Here is a 22,116-nt window from a genome sequence, read left to right on the forward strand (position 1 = left end):
CATGGGTACAATGAGTGAAGCCCATTTCTGGTGTCCCCCGCCGTGATATTGCTGGAATATTGCTAAAAGCGGCGTAAAACCAAATTCAGTCAGTCAGTCAGTATTATACTGAGACTCAGAAGAACAGTGTAACGAATAGTAGGCCTACTGAGCCTAAGCGGTATTTTCTTTGACAGTCGTTAGAAAATACAATCGCTTTCTGAAATACTCCCGTAAAAACCTATACACAAAATATGCACGAGAAATAAACAGCGTTATTTTCTTACAGATATATGAGTCGTTATGTAAGTTCGTAATATGATCTGTCAAATTGAAACGCTGTTTATTTCAGCATATGCATTTTTGGGACAATAATACATCGAATCGAGGTATAGATAATTTTTATCAAAAAGACTGAAAATAAGCTTTTCGGAATACTCCGTACGTTTTGTAATATTTGAACATGAGGAATTGTTTGATGTTAAATCAGCGCTCAGCAATATTCCAGCTCTACTGTTGGCTGCCTGGACCCGGTTGTATCAAACGTTAATGAAGCATTAACGTGTCATCAAACGTTCATTGATTATTGTATCATTAAATTCTGTTGTACTAACGTTTTATGTTCATGACTGAAATTTTATCTTGATAGCTTGCTACACTGTGTTCTCTCTTTAGAATTAAAAATAAACCCGATATCGTATCATGCCAGTTGATCTTTAATAATAAAGAATGTCTGTTGTTCTTAAAGGATGGAAGGACGGTGGGGTAGCCTAATGGTTAAATTGTCCTTTTGTCACGCCGAAGATCCGGGTTCGATTTCCAACATGGGTACATGCGTGAAGCCCATTTCTTGTGTCCCCCGCCGTGATATTGTTAAAAGCGGCTTAAAACTAAACTCACTCGATCACATACATTCAACCACGTCACAGAGCCTGCGACGCCTCTCCGTACAAGCATATATAGGTTGACGGGAACCTACTTTCTTACAAAGAATCCACACGGACCAACGTGAGTAAGTCAAGCATGGAGATGTACATAGCGTACAATGCAAACGTACGTATGTAGTAAATCTTGAGTCACAGACTTGATTATTGGTATGTTATTCCTATGACGGTCCTGATCTGATTGATTATAGATCATTTGGAGATTCCAGGTTTTCGAACAGGTGCTGAGCACCAATATCTGATTATACTACTCAACGTTCTCTAAGGATCGTCACTTTAAAAGGTATAAAATCAAATTGTATGCATCTGTTAAAAAACACAACAAAGACATTATCATATAATCAAGAAAAGTCATGTCATGTTACGCACGGTGTCAGCTAAAACAAATAAACCAAAATCAGTCAGATCACCCGTCAGATTAAAATAAAGATCCACGTGATGCGTTTGTCTATTATTTAGAAACCTTTAATTGGTTGTAAAGATGCTAGTATTCCGACAGAAATTCCTTTGAGTTATGCCCCTTTATCAAAACTTCCGGCAATCGATCCACCGTGGCGGGAGCGATCAATAACAACAATAGTGCAGCTGAAATGTCAGGTTGGTGAATGCATGCGAGTTGTTGACGATGGGGTCCAGGAAGAAGAATGCCTCAAAGAATAGCTCAGCTCAGAAAACAGGTAACAGCATTTTCATATTGTGACATGTCACAGTCACACGCCTCCGTGCCAGTGCCACGATGGCACCATTGTCTAACTTTGGTACTATGTCTGTAAGCAGAGTACCCCTCCCCCTTTCTTATCACAAATCCAGCGTTGCGTCACCGTGACAAAGGAAAGGTTCTCTTACAAAAGGGTTTCTGGTGATTCATTGATTAAGCATGCCTAAAGTTAAAAGCGTTTGAGTAATGATGCAAATAGTTGTAAAAAAGGCTAGCTCATGATGATGACATGACATTCTGAACAGTCAGGGTCCATATGGACGCAACATTCAGTATATTTAAGTGATATTTCAATGCAGTTAAATCATAAATTATGGCTAGGAGGGCGAAGAATCATGTACAATGTGAATGACCCCCCAACTTTATGTACAATGTAACCCCTCCCCCTGATTGTCATGTACAAAATCAATGACAACACCCATCCCTACCCCCCAAGTACATGTGTACAAAATAGATGACCACCTAACTCCCCCGAAACAAAGTGGGTGACCCTCCCTTAGATTCATCGGAAACACTTCTGCCCGAATCCCCCTTAAATTTCATTCTAGTCAAATCATGTCACCTGAATATACTAATCGTGATCTGATAAGGATGAGTTTTAACATGTTTCTTAAATTGTATCTGAACATATCCAAAGACTGGAATATTTTCCTCATCGTTAAGGGGGATACGGGCGGAAATCTTACTAAATCATGATCACCTCTGCCAAGCCATAAATTATGAACGATCCCTTGCAATGATTTATTGGCTTTTTCACTTCAAGTGAAATGTGTAATATATTCTGCCATAAAATATTAACCCGATTTTCATGTCTCTCAGCATAAACTAGCACCGCCATGTAGCTGGAATATTGCCAAGCTCGGCATTAACAACAAACCAACCAACCCAAAATTGGTAGTGATGAATCATATATTACCATTTATAACAACCTACCAGTTTAACAACAGTCTCTGAGGCCAGTGAAGTAAATAAATATGCTCTGTCATATAGGATGATTTTTAAAGATGTTTTGTAGGACACATATAGTCATATATATATACTCCTTGTTTCCCTTTCCTAGACTCAATGAGTTGATGGCAAAGAAATGCAAAGACACACATTTCATTCAAAACACATCTGAGTGTTTTTATTGGTATGCCTGATGGTAAAAGTCGTGTGTATTATATGTAGAGTTGAAACAGTCACGCCAGACTACTCCACCATCCAAACCAGAGAAGACAAGAAATGGTGTCAAACCCAAACAGGAGGCAGAGACCAAAACGAAGAAGGCCGGCAAAGGTTCCAACATAAGATTGGCAGCCATTGTTGCCACCAGCAGTCTGGTAGCTGCTGTGGCAGTTTTCTACGTCAGTCCTGAAGTGCAGCATGCCGTGGGTAAGTTACACTGTAACAGTCCAAGTGACTGTAACACAGTCACAGTAACTTAAATAACCTATGTGTTAGACGAGGTCCACTGCAGGTTAGGCTGTAGAAGAAGGGAAAGAATGATATATACGATTCAAGAGGGACCACTTTTCTGAGTCTGAAATATTTCATTTAAATATATTGGGAGCATTTGCCACAAGAAAAACAATTTTGTAGTTTGCATTTTTTCATGCAGGAGCCAAAGCGCTGCTGGATAAGAACATTAACAACAGCTGATGGATAGTGCTAAGTGTCAAGTTGTTGATTGGCTACTTGCTTGCTTGAGTACTTGTCAGGATGTTCTGATTGCATTCATCAATGCTCATAATATCCACTACAGGATTATCTGACCAAGATTCCATTATTTACTGGACACTGTAATATTATGCTAATATTGCTAAGTGCAAATTTTAAAAAAGGCCACACGCATATTCGCAGGTCCAAAAAGATTCGAATGGCATCATCATGTGAGATTCATATTCTTGTTTCTTGTTTCAGGGCAGCTGATAACTAAATATGTCTATGAAGACTTCCCAGGTTTTTCATTGTGGGACAAGAGTGAAAGTGTTGATACCAAGACAGATACGACAGGTGCTCAAAGTGACCAGAGTGATGTTCCCAATCCAGTACTGAAAGAGTCGTCAGGGGAACCAACCCAAAAGGATGCAGATGATCAAGACCCCAAGATAAAATCATCCGAGGCAAGAAAGAAAAAAACGATGAATCTTCCCAAAGCAAAGAGAAGACACAGAAAGAAAAGTATAAATCTGCTGACACCAGCAAAGGAGAGACTAGAGGAAGTGACCCTCCAGATGGATTCAAAGAACACCGCAAAGAGGAAGACAAGAAGAGGGAAGTGAGGAGTGAGGACGGTCGACCCCCTGCACGAGGGGCCAGCAAGATGGAGAGACAGAAGGTGGAGGACGTGTACGCCAAGGCTGACATCACCAACGATGGAGACTTCCGGATCAGGAAGTATCTGGATCAAGTGGACGGTCTGCTGGAACAGGTAATGTGACAAAACTGGGAGATATAATCCAGGACTGCATCGATGTAAGGAGAGGTTCTCCATCTAAATTGTTGGGATGAGAAATGTTCTGTCGTTGATAAGGCAGAGTGGGTTGGGCATGTGTAACAACTTGTAAGCATACATCCATACAGGGGTGGAAATAACCACTTGCCCGACGTCCAAGACCAGTTTTTTTTTCTGCCCGGCTAGCAAATTTTTATATCACACTGTACCGGTGTCCAGTTGCCTTTCCAATGTTAATTATGTTGTTTATTTTTAAAAATCAACAAGAAAACGGTTGGTATAGTGGAAAAATTATCAGGGCAAGTGACTTTACATGTGCCACTGTACCGGAGTACATCATCAATTTTAAAGTTATTTCCACCCCTGCCATAAATTGGTTTCTGATGCTCACATTTATGTAACAATGCAGTGAAATGGAATGTGGAAATTTCCACTTGTGTGACAGGAAGATGACATTCCTTTCATACACAGAATCATAACAACCGCTCTCCTTTGTTGCTTTGATAATTTCTTAATTGACTTTAATAACAGATGTTTGCACCTGTGCATTGTATGTATCCTTCATGAGTCCAAAGACAACTGATCATGCGTTACACAAATGAAAATGTGGGACAGCTTGTGTGTAAATATGGTACTGACCAAAAGTGAAATGATGTAATGAAGATGTAATGTCGATAAATTTTTGTAAAAATTATTTTGAGAATGTAATAACTGGTGTATCATGCGTGTGGTGTCTCCACCATTATGGGATACATGTTCAACTTGCTAGATGTTGTGAGTACTCAAGACCTTGCTATTATTAATGTATACCTCAATGATAGCTTCATTGTAATCTTTTCTTCACTTATAAATTTTTCTGTAGTATCATGTATAAATGTGCAAGGCACTATGGAAATAATACTTTTGCAGGACTGACTGACTGAACCGGGTCTTCGGCGTATCGAGCCAACGCTTTAACCACTAGACTACTCCAACGCCCCACTTTTGCAGGAAAGTACAGTAGTACTTCATGATAACCACCATAGTGTGACATATTTTTATCTCTGCAATCAATAGACAATGTCGTTAGTTCACCCCAGTCTAAGTAAACTTAGTATCAGTATTATTCGTTAGACTGCGACCCGTGAAGGTCCGGGTTAAAATATTTATCTTCAGTAACCGATGCTTGTCGTCAGGGGCGACTAATGGGATCGGGTGGTCAGGCTCGCTGACTTGATTGACACACGTCATCGGTTCTCAATTACGCAGATCGATGCTCATGCTGTTGATCACTGGATTGTCTGGTCCAGGCTCGATTATTTACAGACTGCCGCCATATAGGAATATTGCTGAGTGTGGTGTAAGACTAAACTCACTCACTCACTCGTTAGACTGCTATACTGAGTCTAACAAACCCTAGTAGAAGGTTGTGTCGGCTAATCTTTGAATGACCTATGACCGTCCAATCAAATGGCCAAACGGATTTAACCAATAACCAGTAAGACAACAGCTACTATTTAGGGTTCGGCGGGACTTACAAAATGGCAACAAATTTACGCAAGATGACATCCTGGAATATTGACAAAACGCTATTTTCAGGGACTGTTTACTCACTGTTGTGAATAATGATGTCCTCCATGTGTATCGGGCGGTGGGGTAGCCTAATGGTTAAAGCGTTTGCTCGTCACGCTGAAGACCCAGGTTCGATTCCCCACATGGGCACAATGTGTGAAGCCCATTTCTGGTGTCCCCCACCGTGATGTTGCTGGAATATTGCTAAAAGCGGCGTAAAACCAAACTCAGTCAGTCCATGTGTATCACCTGGAAGCCATCGTACGGAAAATAGCATTCGGAATCGTTCGAGTATAAACATTTTTCGAGGTAAAAGTTCACACGGTATCTGCGAAAGTTAGCTTTTGCAATTTGGTAAGCTGTGTTCTGATTGGTCAATTCAAAAGGTTCTACTAGGGTTTTGTTAGACTCAGTATAGCAGTGTAACGAATAATACTGAGCCTAAGTTTACTTAGACTGTAGTTCATGCTTGCAAATAGTCAACAATAAACCAGATCCCATGTTCCCTAATGAACTTGATTATTTGTCAGGGTAATGAGAATTCTACGACTATGGGATGCAAGTTAGATCCCCTGTCATGACGACTTAATACTCATTTGGCTGACATCAAGATCATCACTCTCAGTGTCATAAACAGTTTCAACAGAAAATGCTTTTCTGGATTACGAGCAAATAGTTGCAGTCCGTTGGTGTAGCCACAAAACCAGTAATTCTTGGTGATATGAAACATTCAATACTTCAAGGAAATATATAATCTGAAAATAGGTGGTTAAAATATGTTTTAAAGTGCATGAGAGGCATTGTTTGATCCACAGTCTAAAACCATATATACCTGTTGTATTTTTAGAACAAGATAGATGAGGCTTTGGCTGAATATAATGAGATCCTGGACAGCAGCCCCTCGAGTCCGAGGGCGCTGTATGGGCGTGTCGTGGCCCTGGACAAGCTGGCCGAACAGCGACGTAGCAATGAGATCCTGGAGATGTGCATGGTAGCGTTTGAAAAGGTGTTGAAGATACCCGACGTTCCGGACCAGTTGTTTAAGATAGTTGGACGTCGACTGGCAGACAGGCAGCAGTTTAGAGGTAAGTTTACCTGAAGTTCTTGCAATTGTGATATTGATATTGATTATTGCTTGATGTTTTCTTAGCACATGTATTTTACCTTTACACTAATCTTATCACATTCTCTACTGCTTGGAGTGAATGAGTGAGTGAGTTTAGTTTTACGCTGCACTCAGCAACATTCCAGTTATGTGGTAGCTGTCTGTAAATAATCTAGTCTGGACCAGACAGTCCAGTGATCAACAGCATGAGCATCGATCTGCTCAATTGGGAACCGACGATACGTGTTAACCAAGCCAGCGAGCCTGACCACCCAATCCCGTTAGTCGCCTCTTACGACAAGCATGGGTTACTGAAGGTTCATTCTAACCCGGACCTTCACGGGTTCTACTGCTTGGAGGGGCGGGGATGTAGCCTAATGGTTAAAGCGTCGCGCTGAACCCCCGGGTTCAATTCCCCACATGGGCAGAATGAGTGAAGTCCATGTCTGGTGATATTGCTGGAATATTGCTAAAACTAAAAGCGGCATGAAACCATACTAACCCACTCACTGCTTGGATATCTGCTGTTGTAGTCACTGGTGTGCCTGTTCCAGATTAAACTGATTGTTGTGTCTGCTGCTGTGGTACTGGTGGCGTATAAGTTTATTAGAAGGAACTGTCAGAATTGCATTTATTGGCATTCTAATCTTCAATCCTTTTTATTCCTTGGAATATTGCTTAAAGCATTGTAAAACTAAACATTTTCACTCCCTCTTGAAGAAATAGAACCAGAATGTCAGTATCATTTGATGGTTGATACACCAACTTTCTATAATTGTGCATAATTCCCAACCATGTATTGACTACCTTGAAGTGATCAGGGTCAGGATGGATTTATAGTTGAGTCTGCTTATTTTAAGGCTATAGTCCTCGATCCCTATCAGGGTCAGGATGGATTTATAGTTGAGTCTGCTTATTTTAAGGCTGTAGTCCTCGATCCCTATCAGGGTCAGGATGGATTTATAGTTGAGTCTGCTTATTTTAAGGCTATAGTCCTCGATCCCTGTCAGGATCAGGATGGATTTATAGTTGAGCCTGCATATTTTAAGGCTTTAGTCCCCGAGCTGCCAAGACGTTTGAGTTGCTGACATCACGTTTCCCATATGACATCACGCTGATGAAGGAGCTGGGAGTGAGCTACCTGATGATAGGCCATAACCAGGATGCCAAACAAGTCTTCGCAAAGGTAGGATGGCTTCATGTTATAGCTTGTTACTCTCACTGAACTGACAGAATGGATGGTTGGAATGGTTGTAACTTAGGAAAATGCCATCCATCATTATAATATTCATAGCATTTAAATCAAACTAGAACTAAAAGAATTTACGTTTTATTAAATTTAAAACATTATGTTTTCATTCTGCCTTGCTTTCGAAAATTTAGTAACATCTTTTCTATGTTTCATTACCATTTCCCTTCCATGAAACTTGGAGTGGAGAGTATCTGATGTTTTATGGAATACTGTTGAATTTGTCTCATGTTGGAAGATAAAATAAATGTTGGGATAATTTTGGTTTGGGCTTATTAATCATTGTCTTGATATGTCTTTATGCTTCTGAGTTGAAATATTCACTACAAAAATTTTAATACAATAAGACTCTTACCTTGGGACCAGCTTTAACAGTATGTAGCAGTTTTGTGACATTAAAGTCTACGATTGAATTGTTGGAATATAAAAAATCTTCAGTTTCTGAGTTCACCTTGGAATCAATATGTCTATGTTACCACTTATTTTGCAAAAGTAGCATTGCTCCACTTGTAAGGCATAGTGAAACTGCAGAGCATTATTGTAGAGGACATGCCCACTGTCTATGTCATTTCATAACCATACCTTCAGTTACAACTTTTCTGTTGCTAAATTGTTTTTGGTTTAAGATATCAATAAATAAATGTATTACGCAAGGGATATCACAGGACTTCATTGATGTCATCATTTCTTAGTATTGCTGTGCATGGTGATACTACCGGTATTAACCCATATTGTACTAATCATGACAGCCTCTGTGGTGTAGTGGTTAGAGCATCCGCCCTGAGAGCGGAAGGTCGCGGGTTCGATCACCGACCGCGTCATACCAAAAGACATTAAAATATGGTACTTGTTGGTCCCTGCCTGGCTCTCGGCATTAATGGGTACAACAAGGACTGGTCGGCTCGGCGTCAGTATAATGTGTCTGAGTGGGGTATTCATGCTTCACTGCGGCATGGTATCTAAGTGGGCTTACACTATAAAACCAGCTTAAGTCTGGGCTAGTCCAAGCAGCCGCACATACACATACACATGCATGCACGTCGTCATATGAGCGAAATATTCTCAAGCACGATGTTAAACCCACTTTCACCTCACCTCACGTCACTAATCACCATAACGTAAGACACCAGACAGTACTCAGCTCTCGTCATGTTGCAGGTACTGAAGCTGGACCCAAATGATGGCTTTGCACTGGTTCATTATGGATTTATTCTGAAGACTGATGAAAGGAACCCCATTGAGGCAGTTCCATACCTGGAACGTGGAGTGAAGAGTGCAGCAAGGGGACCCGTGATGGTCGTTTCTACTACCATCTTGGTGATGCACTGCACCGACTCGGGAACACAGAAAAGGTGGGGCCATTATGGAAACATTACATTCTTAATAATTTTGTCCCCTTCCACAGAAAACAAAACATGTGTACCTGTTTATCTGGAAGTAAGTACTTATGCATGAATGAGGTGATATTACAATCCTTGATATCTTTGTAAATATGGTACTGTTTTTCTAACCTGGACCATTTTTCTTCATGATGATACCATGTAATGTACATCTATGATCAGTATGCTTCAGCAAATGTTTATTATGCTTTTCAGGCTTATAGATACTACAAGCAGGCAGCTTCCCTGGGCCTGTTTCTCTCTCCGTACCAACGATCGCTGTACAATGTAGAAGACCTCAAATCACATCCCTGGTGGACACCTAGAGAGACGGGCCTTGCTCAGCAGCTGAAGGTGGGTAGTGGAGACAGGCTATGCTCAAACACCTGAAGGTGGGTTGTGGAAGATGGGCCTTCTCAAGAGGGTAGTGAAGACGTGCCTTGTTCAGCACCTGAAGGTGGGTAGTGGAGACAGGCCTTTCTCAACACCTGAAGGTGGATAGTGGAGACCGGCCTTGCTCAGCACCTCAAGGTGGGTAGAGGAGACAGGCCTTGCCCAACACCTGAAGGTGGGTAGCGGAGACAGGACTTGCTCAGCACCAGGAGGGGGATAGTGGGAGACAGGCCTTGTTCAGCACCAGAAGGGGGATAGTGGGAGACAGGCCTTGTTCAGCACAGGTAGGCTTTGCCCAACACATGAGAACTATTATGGCCATGGGTAAATGTGAAAGGTAATGGAAGAGTTTTACGATGGGGTTATAGATACACAATACAAGATAATGATGGGGTTATAGATACATGATATGCCATAATGATATGCTTCTCTCAACAGACACTGGAGCAGCACTGGCAGGAGATCAGAGACGAAGGACTGCGGCAGCTCAATGTTGAATCCAGCAAATTTCTGTTTGAAGATGAGAATCTCCGAGAGAAGGGCGAGTGGAAACAATTCACTCTCTATACACAAGGTGAGGAAGGGGAGTGGCAGCCAAAGAGAATCTGGTTGAACAAATTAACAGTAACGTCAAACAGAATAACTTACGAACATGAGTTTATAGAACACAATGTTTGCAGAATGACATCATGTCAATTAAATCATTTAATATATGCATTGTTGTTTAAGGCTTGCCCTATGGTTTTGTGAAAGTTGTGGGGGGACTCTTTAAGGCGTCTATTAGTTTGGTTGAATAACTAGTCTAAGCTTCATGGTCGTTAGGTTTTGTGGTTTACCACGGGCCATTATTAGTGTTGATCTGGAAGGCTGTGGCACTGTGGGTTACATGTGCAGTGTATCAGGACATGATAATGCCTCTTGTCAGTCTGTATGTTGTTTGAGTGGACTGTATGTGGGAATGTTATTTGATTAGATGCTCATTACTTTGAATTAAATATCCTACATATGGTCCAACATGTATATGAACCTGCCATCTTATACCCTCTGCATATCCAAACCAGGTTTTAGACAATTTCTGACATAATGCATTAGGAGAGAGTCACATTTGCCCTTTTGCAAACCATGCCATTTGTTATGGATGTATCGAAAGTTCTTGGAAATAATCATTGAACAGTGTCATCAAAATGAATGGAAACCTCCAAAATACTGACTTAAAAGATAAATAGAGATGCAAGTGAGTTTAGTTTTACACTGCTTTTAGCTGTATTCCAGCAATATCACAACTTGTTTAACTGTTTATCAGTTGCCCTGTATTCTTCAAAACCAGTGTCAAAACGCGAACAGACTGGTACCTGTGAAAGAGCTGACCCTGGGGGAAAATGTAACAAGAAGTCCAATTGGACAAAAATAGACAGATGTCCTCAAACATTTAAGCTGGCTTAAGTATGAGTTGAATGTTGAAAGTTCAAAAATGTCCCTGTATTACTTCTATGACTACATACTAGATACAAGAAATTTGATGAGTACCCTTATTAAAAACATATTTGTTATAGTCCCCAGCTATGCCTATGATATGTGTAGTTTATGTAGTTTAATGCAGAGACAAGAGTTTGCAATACTCCCCATGAAATTAGAATGAGCTGATTATGAATGATTATACATCACCAATGTGTTCCACGTCATCAGGAAAGAAAAGTCGGAAGAACTGTGAGAAGACCCCTGTGACATGTTCCCTGATAGACAAGATCCCCGATGTCCGTGACTGTACGCGGGGACAGGTCTGTACTCCAACAGTGGTCAATATGCAACATCACTGGTCCAAACTTTGAATATATTGTATTTGGTGAGTGACTGGAATACAATGACATGTCAACCAAGTCAGCGAGCCTGACCAGTTAGTCGCCTCTTATGACAAGCATAGGTTACTGAAGATCAATTCTAATCTGGATCATCGCAGGTCTTGTACTTGGTAATTAACCATCACTTCCTGTGCTATGATGCTGTTCATAATGAAAGCAGTATTCCATCATTGCCTTTAGCTGAAGATGGATACAGTGTAGATTACCACAAGTATTTTCTCTACCTATCATTCATATGATTTAGGGCAAGGAAACAGTTTTTGTAAAAATCTCCACTTGTGAAAGTGAAAAAATAGAGTGAAACCTGGACTAACATCTAGTGTCTTAAATTCAAAAAAAAAAGTTCTGAAGTTCCTAAAGTATAGTGAAAAGAAGCCCAGAGTCTTCCTTCATTGTCAGACTGAAACTGTGGTAATCTAGACTTGCCACATTGTCTAGACTTGCCACATTGTCTAGACTTGCATAGGCTGTATTCAGTATATTTGATTCAGAGCCTGTATGACAGACTACACGAAACGATGTATACTGAATATTAACATGAGGCCTTGTTTTAGATGATGATACTTTACCATCCTCTCAAAATTTACAATGGCAGTATTGCTTAATATGGTCAGTCCATTTTTCTATTGGATCTTATTCCAGTGGTAATGATCTATCTAGCTTTCCTGCAAGGAGATAAACCTGGTTATGTAGTTCATCATTGCAGTGCTTTGTCGCAAGCTGTTCTCAGTCACTCAATATTTTATAGTTAATAGTTTGAATCATTGAGAGGGTTATCTCCTAATTAGCTGTGGTATGTCTGCGATACTGCACTCACCTTCAATTATGAATTCAAATTCAGCAATTGCATTTCTGCTAATCAGCAATATTTATCAATAATTGATCCACCTGATTATGACAGACCCACCAATCAGAATCGAGTATCACACTCTGTTATGGTATGATCTGATGTAACATACATTGAAAGCACAGAGTGTTTACAACAGAGTGTATTTGTAGGTGAAATTCTCGGTGATGCAGCCAGGAGTACATGTGTGGCCACACTGTGGGCCGACCAACTGTCGGATCAGATCCCACCTCGGACTGGTGGTGCCACCTGGGCCACGCATCAGAGTCGGTAACGATACCAGGTGAGTCTTGTCGGGACATTGAAAACCATGACATGAATTTTCCTTAACACTGCATCAATAACTACAAGCATCGGTCAAAGTCATGTTATATTTTCAGGATCGCCTCTTCCAGATACTTTGTTGAGATTTAATAATATTTGTATGGAGATAGATGGTATAGTACCCCATCTTGCTGCAGGAGGTGATCATGGGAATGGGATGGTCGAATTGTTTATGTAACATCAATAGAGTTACCGATAATAAAACTGCTCACAGCTTTCATGGAAAAGCAAAGGTACTGGTGTTCTTGACACAGTAATGACCCAGCTGGTTGTAGCTTGAGACAGCTGTGTTTGTTTGCTCCCAGTCAGAACCTTGGGGTATTAATAAGGATTGGAGTGAACTTTGGTCACTGGAAGCCTTTTTTGTGGTAATTGAGAAATCGAGAATTCAGGGTGATCTCTCTCACTGATATTGTGACAAATAACTTACAAAATGATTTGAAATGTTCCTACTCCTTTGATATTATTCCTCCAATTTTAACTTCACTAAGCTGAGGAGGCGGTGGGGTAATAAACCTGTGAAGACTGTTCCCCACATGGGTTCTGTGTTCTGGTCAGAAGTGGTCTTCACTAAGCTGTTGATAAGGAGGCGGTGGGGTAGCCTAGTGGTTAAACCGTCCACTCGTCATGCTGAAGACCCGGGTACGATTTCCCACATGGGTCCATTGTGTGTAGCCTGTTTCAAGTGTCCTCCACCATGATATTGCTAGAATATTGCTGAAAGCGGCGTAAAACCATATTCACTCACTCACTGTTGATCAGAAGAGGTGTCTTGTACCCTGACAGTGAGTTAGTGAGTTTAGTTTTACGCCGCACTCAGCAATATTCCAGCTATATGGCGGCGGTCTGCAAATAATCGAGTCTGGACCAGACAATCCAGTGATCAACAGCATGAGCATCGATCTGCGCAATTGGGAACCGATGACATGTGTCAACCAAGTCAGCAAGCCTGACCACCTGGTCCTGTTGGTCACCTCTTACGACAAGCATGGGTTACTGAAGATCAATATTCTAACCCGGACCTTCACGGGTTTTACCCTGACAGTCTTGGTTGAAGCTCACAATATCCATCACTTGATTGTCTGGTCTCCATCATTTGCATCCTGCTGTCATGTTGCAGTAATACATTCTTGTGCAAACAAACAAATGGTTTTTATTCTGTTTTCCAGAGAGTGGGAGGAAGGCAAGTTCTTAATCTTTGATGACTCGTTCGAGCATGAGGTGTGGCATGACGGGGACCGGTTCCGTCTGGTTCTCATCATGGACTTCTGGCACCCAGATCTCACAGATGACCTCAAGTGGAAACTGGCGCCCATCTAGCCCCACATCATTTTGGGGGGAAAAAGCGGAAAAAATAATTGGTCACAACAGGTTTATTATCTGTCAGATTCGTCCAAAATGAGGACAGATATATTTTTAGTTTGTAAAATTCATCCAAAACTAGGACCTGACTGTTAGTTTTTTGTTTGTTATTTCAGTTTCATCTAAAATAAGGACACAACAGGTTTACTTTTAGTTTTTAAGATTCATCCATTGCTAGGATCTTGAGAGTTTCTTTTAAAATAGTTTTAAAAAATATTAAAGTCAGAAACAGAGTCATATTTTGTTCAGGTATATATCTTGTACTCATGTTTCATTGGTATTTAACTCTCCATGAACAGAAAACAGGTCATAAAGTTTGGCCCTTTGGGGCACTTATCTGTCTTTATTGGGAGGAGTTTGTTTCCAGAGGCTATATGATAGTCGGAATTGGTGATTTCATGGAACAAATTTTTGTGGCCTTATGAACATGAATATGATGGGTAGATACTTCACAGAAGCTGCAAGGAATAAGATGGTGCATCAGTGTGTTGGTTTCAGTTAAGGAAAACTTGTCAGTACAAGTTGTTGGCTTTACAAGGAGGGTCATGCTCACTGACTGCTTCTAATAACAAGTAACTCTCCTTTCGTCTGGATTAAACATAGCCCTCATTAATACAGATATTTGGTCACATCTGTATTTATTGTTAATGAATTTGCTTCTTGATTTTCTCTGTCTCCAGCATTGATTAGCTTTAACTTGCCAAACAAACAGGCAATCAGGCCTCTGTTGGAAAGAAACTTGTCTTATCTGAAAACTTAAATATGTTGATGAGATGTTGTTTTGATGATATTATTGAATTGATAGTACCGGTAATAATCCCACCATGAAGGCTGTGAGTGATGGGTAAAGTTGTATAACGGGTAACAAACCCAACTGACTATTGGCACACAGGTGATATTCGATTATTTACCCAGACTGTAGGGACCAGTTGGTTATTGCTTGTACCTCGACACATGAGGTGCTTAGACTACAGGAATAACGGATACCTTCCGCCATCTTTGAAAGCACGCGAGTTTACTTAGGTATAGGGTAAGGTTCAGGGTTAGTGTTAGGGTTAGGGTAAGGGTTAGGGTGACATGACACTATATGGCTTGTAGGTACCCAGGGTGTGAGGTGTACACATGAGGTGCTGACTACAAATAACGGATACCTTCCGCCATCTTTGAAAGCATCCAGTACTTAGGGTTAAGGTAAGGGTTAGGGTAAAGGTTTGGGTAAGGGTTAGCGATTGGGTGACATGACACTAAACAATATGGCTTGTATGTATCCAGTATTCTGTAGGTGTAAACCATGAGGTTACAGAGTGAGTTCAGTTACTTTATATTTCTAATTTGAAAATTCTGCATCACTGTTACCCCATGTCTTCATAAGTGAAGAAAGTCAGTATTTGGATATTACTGAAGCAATTATTTCTTTCTGTTATGTTTTTCAGTGTTCAAACTTTACAAATAAGATCAAGGTGTCCTTTATATTGAGGCGTATAGCCTTTGCCCCTTTGTTTATACACAATGGTTAGTCTCTAGGATCCAAGGGGCCACTTTTAGCCTTTATTTCTAACCCTAATAGTGTAAACCATTGCTCTGTGAAGTAGAAGATTGTAATTGTCCTCTTCACTCACATGAAGCCAATGCAAGAAATGTATGTTTGCCAGTATGTACTCTGCTTGCTCTGCTAATGGTAAAGCCAATGCATGTAACATTTGCAATGATTCATGGAGTTAACATGTACAGTTTTATGCAATGCAGATATATGATCTCCCTTATTCTCGAAACGTTGGCTCTAAGAATTCTTAACTTTGATTGTAGCTAATGAGTAAAGAATGGGCTTAAGATTCATATATATTCGCATCCTGGTATGTACAAATGTTTAGAATGTATGATGAAAAAAGTTCTGTCCCAAGGGAGTGCATTGTTCTCAAATTTTTAGAAAGAAATATTAATGTCTTGATTTGTAAGTATTTTGTCAAAATGTGCACAATACATTATGCCCATTTACTGTTTTGAGGACCCACATATTTCCTGCAATGATCATTGAAATATATTGATGTGGGTCCTGTGAACCCCGGTCATGGTAAACCCCTGTTTATACATGAGGTCAGTCCTATATATGGCCATTGTCATATCATACCTGAAAATAGACACCGTTTCACATATCACTGCCATTTGACTGACTTTGGGTAACTTTACCAATTATTGGGGCAAATACGGTATCAAAAGATTCTCTTGATGTTTATACTTCCTACCTTCCCAGAAGAAGGGGAGGTACAGAATCTGTTCAATCAAATCTGATTTAAGATTGATTAACTTTTGGTAACTTGGGCTTTTATTGTGGCAAATATGGTATCAAAAGATGCTTTTGAAGTTTACGGTGCTGACCTTCTGAATAAGAAGAAAGGTTCAACATCAGTCCAATCAAATCTAATTCAAGATGGAACAACTCATTCATGTATGTGAGTTTGACTAAACTAGTCATTTACAATTGAATTCTATTGCCATAATTGGAATCAAAACATATTTATTTATTGAATGTAGAATAGAAATTGTTTTTTCATTTCCAGTCTTACCCAAAGCAGTATTTGTTGAAAAAATATTCTGATTAGTTAAAAAATTGCAAGTACCTATCAATACATGTAAACATGCCAGAGGTCTGTCTGGGAACAAAACAAACATGACAGTGCAATATATTGAATTCTAATTCAACTTAGTATGTAACACGAGTTCTGATTGGTCAATGCTATAAATTTCTGACCGTTTAATCAGCATATACGGTCGCAATTTGAAAACCGATTCACCAAAACCTTTGAATGTATGCCTACTCTATTGGGGTAAGCTGTTTTGCAGGACATTGTCATTTGCAGAAGCCATTGGTCAATTAACTCCCCTATCCAGTTAAAATGGGTGGAATTTGTGTTAAAAAAGACAAAACAGTATCATAAATTTAATTCTAAGTTCACACAACTTACTCGCAACGGGCTGTTGACCCAACACTGTCAGATCATGAAAAAAGATTATGACGTCATTGTGGAGCAGGACGTCACCTGCTGTGACGTCATTTGACAACAGAAAAGATAATGGCCCGTAGATGAGGAATCAGCCGGCTGCTCATTTCTGTAACTAGAGAGCGGTTTCATCATAATTCCATCCATTTTATCTATAATACTATGATCTGTTCATCATTGTCAGATTTAGTCTGTGTGCACATAATAAACGTGTGTAGTTTGAAAAGGGAACTACTTCTCCTGGCGATGGTGTAAGTTCAAGGAGTGATATGATTAACCTTTGACCTAGAGGAACTTTGACCTGGTTTAAATAATGAATTTCTTTCACGAAACAACAGCATAAAACGAGTTGTATTAGAATGGGGATAACTGTACTGTGTTTGACAAATTGGGGACGTATACGGATGGTTATATAGCCGCAAATTTAACGTTATATCTGCTCCGCTTATGCATAGCCGAAATAACTAAATTTGCGGCTATATAACCACCGCTATACGTCCCCAATTCATCAAACACAGTACAGTTGTCCCTAAATGAATTGTTGAACTTTGTACAAGGTATTCACACAGTTCTGGAGAACAGTTTGTGTTTTAGAAAAGGAATGTTCATACCACCGTTTGTATTGCTCAGAACTTGACTGAATCTGATATGTAACTGCATCTGTGTCCTGTAACATATCAGTGTCTCACCAGACCACAATACCATATGTATTTGTGCAGCTGTAGAATGCCGCGAGCAAATTTGTTGGCGTTAATTGCCTCTACAGTTCAACATGTTTGTATATTTACCATACCTTGACTAAAAAACTGTCACTTTGTGTTCGTCATTGAATGTGAATTCAGATTGAAACTGTTATTGTAAATCTCTAATTTACATCTGGAGTCAAACATTGTTGTATCGAAGTTGGAGGGACCTATGTAAATACATGAAGTATTCCAAGGTTGTCACAGCCTAAATATGGAGAATAATGAAAGTAATAAGGGGTTAAGGTTTTTAATTGAGAGAACCGTATGTTTGACTCAATAGTGTTTGAATGTACATATTTACCTACACGTAATGTTGCAGTTGAACATACTATTGAAACATTCATATTGTCACTTTGTATGGACAATATGTTTGGGTTGGTTCTTAGTACTTGGTTTTTGGATGAACATAACCAAAATATAAAAACTGTCAGGAAATCAAATTAGAACTATATGACAAGTATGTTTTTGTTCTTACCAGTTCAATATTAAAACCTCCATATTGGTGTGACAAGGGAAGTAACTCTTCCACTTTTCTTTCAAACATGGAATGTGGCCAATGTTTTGACCTAAAGACATAATTCTGCTGTCTTGAATTATGACAAGCAGCTTAAACATTTATCACCTTACTGATCATGAGTATATTTATGTATATATGTCAGGGATTACTTTAAGATGGTGGTCATTGGGGTAGCCTAGTGGTTAAAGATTTGCTTGTCTTGTCAAAGGCCTGGGTTTGATTTGGTGTCACTAGCCATAACATTCATGTGATATTGCTAACAGCTGCATTTACTGCGCTCCCTCATTTCAGGGTAGAAGTTGTTTGGAAATAATCTTTTTGATTTAATTACTCACACTCAACTTTTGAACACAAGTACTGGTATATATATCAAGTACTGAGAAGCACCATTATTGATACCTAAAACTTCACTCACTCCAATCCGACTTGTATCGATTGTATCTACAGTTTACAAATACAATAATATATGTTAGTTTGGTCTATAACTAAAAAATAGAAACAACTGTTCTTAGATTACAATAATCAAACTCCCTGTATGACTGGTATTTGTAGTTTATTGTATTGATGTTTGGAGTGTTTTGTTGTCTGAGAACTGAAACAGTGTTAACGAGGCAACAAAGACGATTCTCTGACTTAATGTCAGATACAGGCAGACATGCTGTCGTAACATCAGCTGTATTAAATCTGCAGACTGAAAATTGTAAATACATATCAGCCCTGTAAAGCTTGTTTTACTCACACAAATCTTATGTGAAATATGAAACACCTATGAAGGTGTTTTGATTACTTTCTTGTAAAGTGTGATGTGCTCATACAATGTAAGATATTATTGTGAAGAAATAATTGTGCATGATTGATATGTTAAATCTCAACTGTAATACTTTCTGCTTGTCTTTAAGATGTTACCATGTATTATAAATATTCCACTTATGTATTTTGCATATTTGCCATTGAAATCTCAATTGTAACTTTATGCATACTGACAATGTATACCACTTGCAAAGAATGATATTTATGTGGAGATGGAAGAGTTCTAAAACAGACCATACATTTCGTCAGTGTATGAAATAAGGCCCTCCAACTGCCCGAGACGGGCTAGATTTCTGATGGACGGTCTAAATTTACAGCTAGCCAGCCCGATGGTCTGGTAAAATCTGAGTAAATTCACCATATCTTGGTGTCTGGTCTGGTTAAATCCATTTTGGGTTGGTAACATTTTAAAGTTACCAGCCCTGATGTCTGGCTGGGTTTTTGGCTTATTTCATACGCTGATTTTGTATGTTGATTTACATAAGAATGTCACAGACATTGGTACTAAACAGATGGAAGGCAATCAAAATATGCATCACAGATAGGACTTTTTATTAGCCTATGAAATGCACTGGACACTATGCATGGTAGATATTTTGCACGCAGGTGTAAATACGCCATCTTTGTGATCTAATCCCTCATGTTATTCAACAATGCTGTGCATATCACAGTATAGTCATGGTTCTTGTCATTACGAAGTACATCTCAGAACATTAGCCCTCTGATACTGGCCACATCTTTTGAATGTTCAATTTAATGATTCATGCAGCCAACTATTCTCAAAAACCACATTTAAAATGTTGAATAGGACTACTTTGGTTTTGTTTCCCTTACTGCTCAGTCTGGGGATTAGAGATATGAAATTATTAGTAAGTAATGAAACAGAAAATGTCATGTTCATTAAACTAATTTGTGAATTATTTCGCCTCTTATCCATTCAAACTAATAAGAGAGCTGTCAACAATCAAATATATGACCCCATTAAGAGAACCATGGATTATATGAAGGCTGTATTTTATGCTGTTATGTCATTGTTATAGTATACTTGAATCTCTCTCTTCTGTTATTGGTTTTGATTGCCAGCATCAGGGGTAACTTACATGTTTACCCATGTCTTGTATTTTTATCAATTATTTGTACCTTAGACAGTGTGCAATACATGGCCCATTTACTTAAGCCAGAACAATCAAATAATGTTATCAGGTTGTCTTTTCACTTAAATTTGTGCTTTGTCAATTTTATTTCCTTTGACTGTCAGTATTTATGTTCTCTGTATTCTGTTGATTGTGTAGGTAAGCCTGTGAAGATCTGTAGGGCCGAGGTTAATGGCTCTCTTGTGTTGTTGTCTTTGTAAAACTTTGCCACAAAAGGCGACTATGCTTGTCGTAAGAGGCGACTAACGGGATCGGGTGGTCAGGCTCGCTGACTTGGTTGACACATGTCATCAGTTCCCAATTGTGCAGATCGGTGTTCATGTTGTTGATCACTGGATTGTCTGGTCCAGACTCCATTATTTACAGACCGCCGCCATATAGCTGGAATATTGCTGAATGTGGCATAAAACTAAACTCACTCACTCACTCTTTGTAAAACTATTGGAATAGGTTGCTTATGCTAAACCAAGGTACTGACAGATACTGCCAGAATGAATCAATGTAAGACCTTTTCAGGAATCTTTTCTTAAAAATCATTTCATCTGCCATTGGGGGAATTGGTTTACCGGCCTCTGTGGAGAGTTATCTCCCTTATGTGTGTCAGAATCTCATGATGGTGTGCTCAAATGCATCATCATATTCAGTGAGAAGTTATACCCTATGACCTTACATTATAACGTAAAAAGTTGTCAAATAATAAGTCTGAAAATATCGAGTGATGTTTAGTGATTCAGATGCTGCTAGAAGACTGCTAGGCTGCAAACACAAGTTTCGTGGGGATTCAGTTTCTGCCTTGCCATTGTGGTGTTATATATAAATCAGGTGGTCCTTGTTATCTTTTGAGTAGTATAGAGGAAGACAGTTTGAGAATCCATGCTTCAACTGGGATACAATATAGTTTAACACTTAGCCTCCTTGAAAGAAACCTTTTGAGGAGGATTCCTATCAACGAACTAGATGATGTAGACTACACATTTCCATGTGCCTTTGCTGTACATGTCCTGTATAATGTAAGTACTATCTGGGGTAGATGTGAATTGTAGTCACCGTGTTTGGTTTAGCTGTTGTTCTGCAGCTGTGCCAATGGTTGAGGCAATGCTCTGATGAATTGCGGAATATTCAACATCTTTGGTGTGAATACTGTTATTCTCAATGGGTATTGGAACAAAACATAGCTTTGAATTGTATCTAGTCTCCAAACGCTTTTTCCAGTATTTCTATATTTTTAAAATTTCAAGTTAAGGTGTGATTGCATTTCATTAAATCCACACTAAGAATAATCAAGAAAGGGCTAATCCAATCAGGTTTCAGCAGGATTTACTGTTTGCCCAATCAGATATTTCAGGTGAATATGACTAGTAAATCCAGTACCCAACTCTGTTGCACAATGGAAGTGTAGGTGGAAACGGAATGAAAATAATTTCATCTTTGCTGATATATAATATCAGTAAAGAAACTAATAATCATCTGGAATTCCTTTATGACACATTTTTGTGCCAATTATTAATCACACCTTTAGAATGTTAAGGGACTCAAATGTAAACATCTTAAATCATGATTTCAAGCTCAAATATCCTCTATATCTCCAGGATTTACATGCGGTAAACTTACACTAACCCCTAGATCTCGTTCCCTGGTTCTTTCAATCTCAAATTACTGCTTTGATTTCTACATGAGTTACTTCCCTTATCTTTTCCCTGCCAGTTTTGTCAATGTTTCATTGGTAAACTGACGATGAAAATC

At 39.3% G+C, this 22,116-nt stretch overlaps 2 protein-coding genes across 2 annotated transcripts; both read left to right on the forward strand.

Moving 5' to 3' along the window:
• Positions 1-1,444: 1,444 nt before the first annotated feature.
• On the forward strand, positions 1,445-3,905 carry LOC124256359. Its single transcript, XM_046690361.1, has 3 exons — positions 1,445-1,600; positions 2,812-3,015; positions 3,544-3,905. Exons 1-3 carry the CDS (start codon positions 1,549-1,551, stop codon positions 3,903-3,905), a joined length of 618 nt encoding a protein of 205 aa, XP_046546317.1. The 5' UTR covers positions 1,445-1,548.
• Positions 3,825-15,207, forward strand: LOC124256357 (aspartyl/asparaginyl beta-hydroxylase-like). The gene is given in 10 exon segments (XM_046690357.1): positions 3,825-4,054; positions 6,477-6,714; positions 7,784-7,920; positions 9,142-9,256; positions 9,259-9,335; positions 9,579-9,716; positions 10,194-10,329; positions 11,442-11,533; positions 12,614-12,744; positions 13,955-15,207. Coding segments are annotated over 10 exon segments (1,323 nt in total). The 5' UTR covers positions 3,825-3,946; the 3' UTR covers positions 14,106-15,207.
• The last annotated feature ends 6,909 nt before the right edge of the window (positions 15,208-22,116 follow it).

This window comes from Haliotis rubra, unplaced genomic scaffold (assembly GCF_003918875.1).
Source record: "Haliotis rubra isolate DU_JTF1 unplaced genomic scaffold, ASM391887v1 Scf626, whole genome shotgun sequence".
Classification (NCBI taxonomy): Eukaryota; Metazoa; Mollusca; class Gastropoda; order Lepetellida; family Haliotidae; genus Haliotis; species Haliotis rubra.

Coding starts and splice junctions, on each gene's coding strand:
- LOC124256359 (XM_046690361.1), top strand. CDS start 1,549: ATGGGGTCCAGGAAGAAGAATGCCTCAAAGAATAGCTCAGCTCAGAAA. Junction 1,601..2,811: donor TAGCTCAGCTCAGAAAACAG/GTAACAGCATTT, acceptor TATTATATGTAG/AGTTGAAACAGTCACGCCAG. Junction 3,016..3,543: donor TGAAGTGCAGCATGCCGTGG/GTAAGTTACACT, acceptor TTCTTGTTTCAG/GGCAGCTGATAACTAAATAT.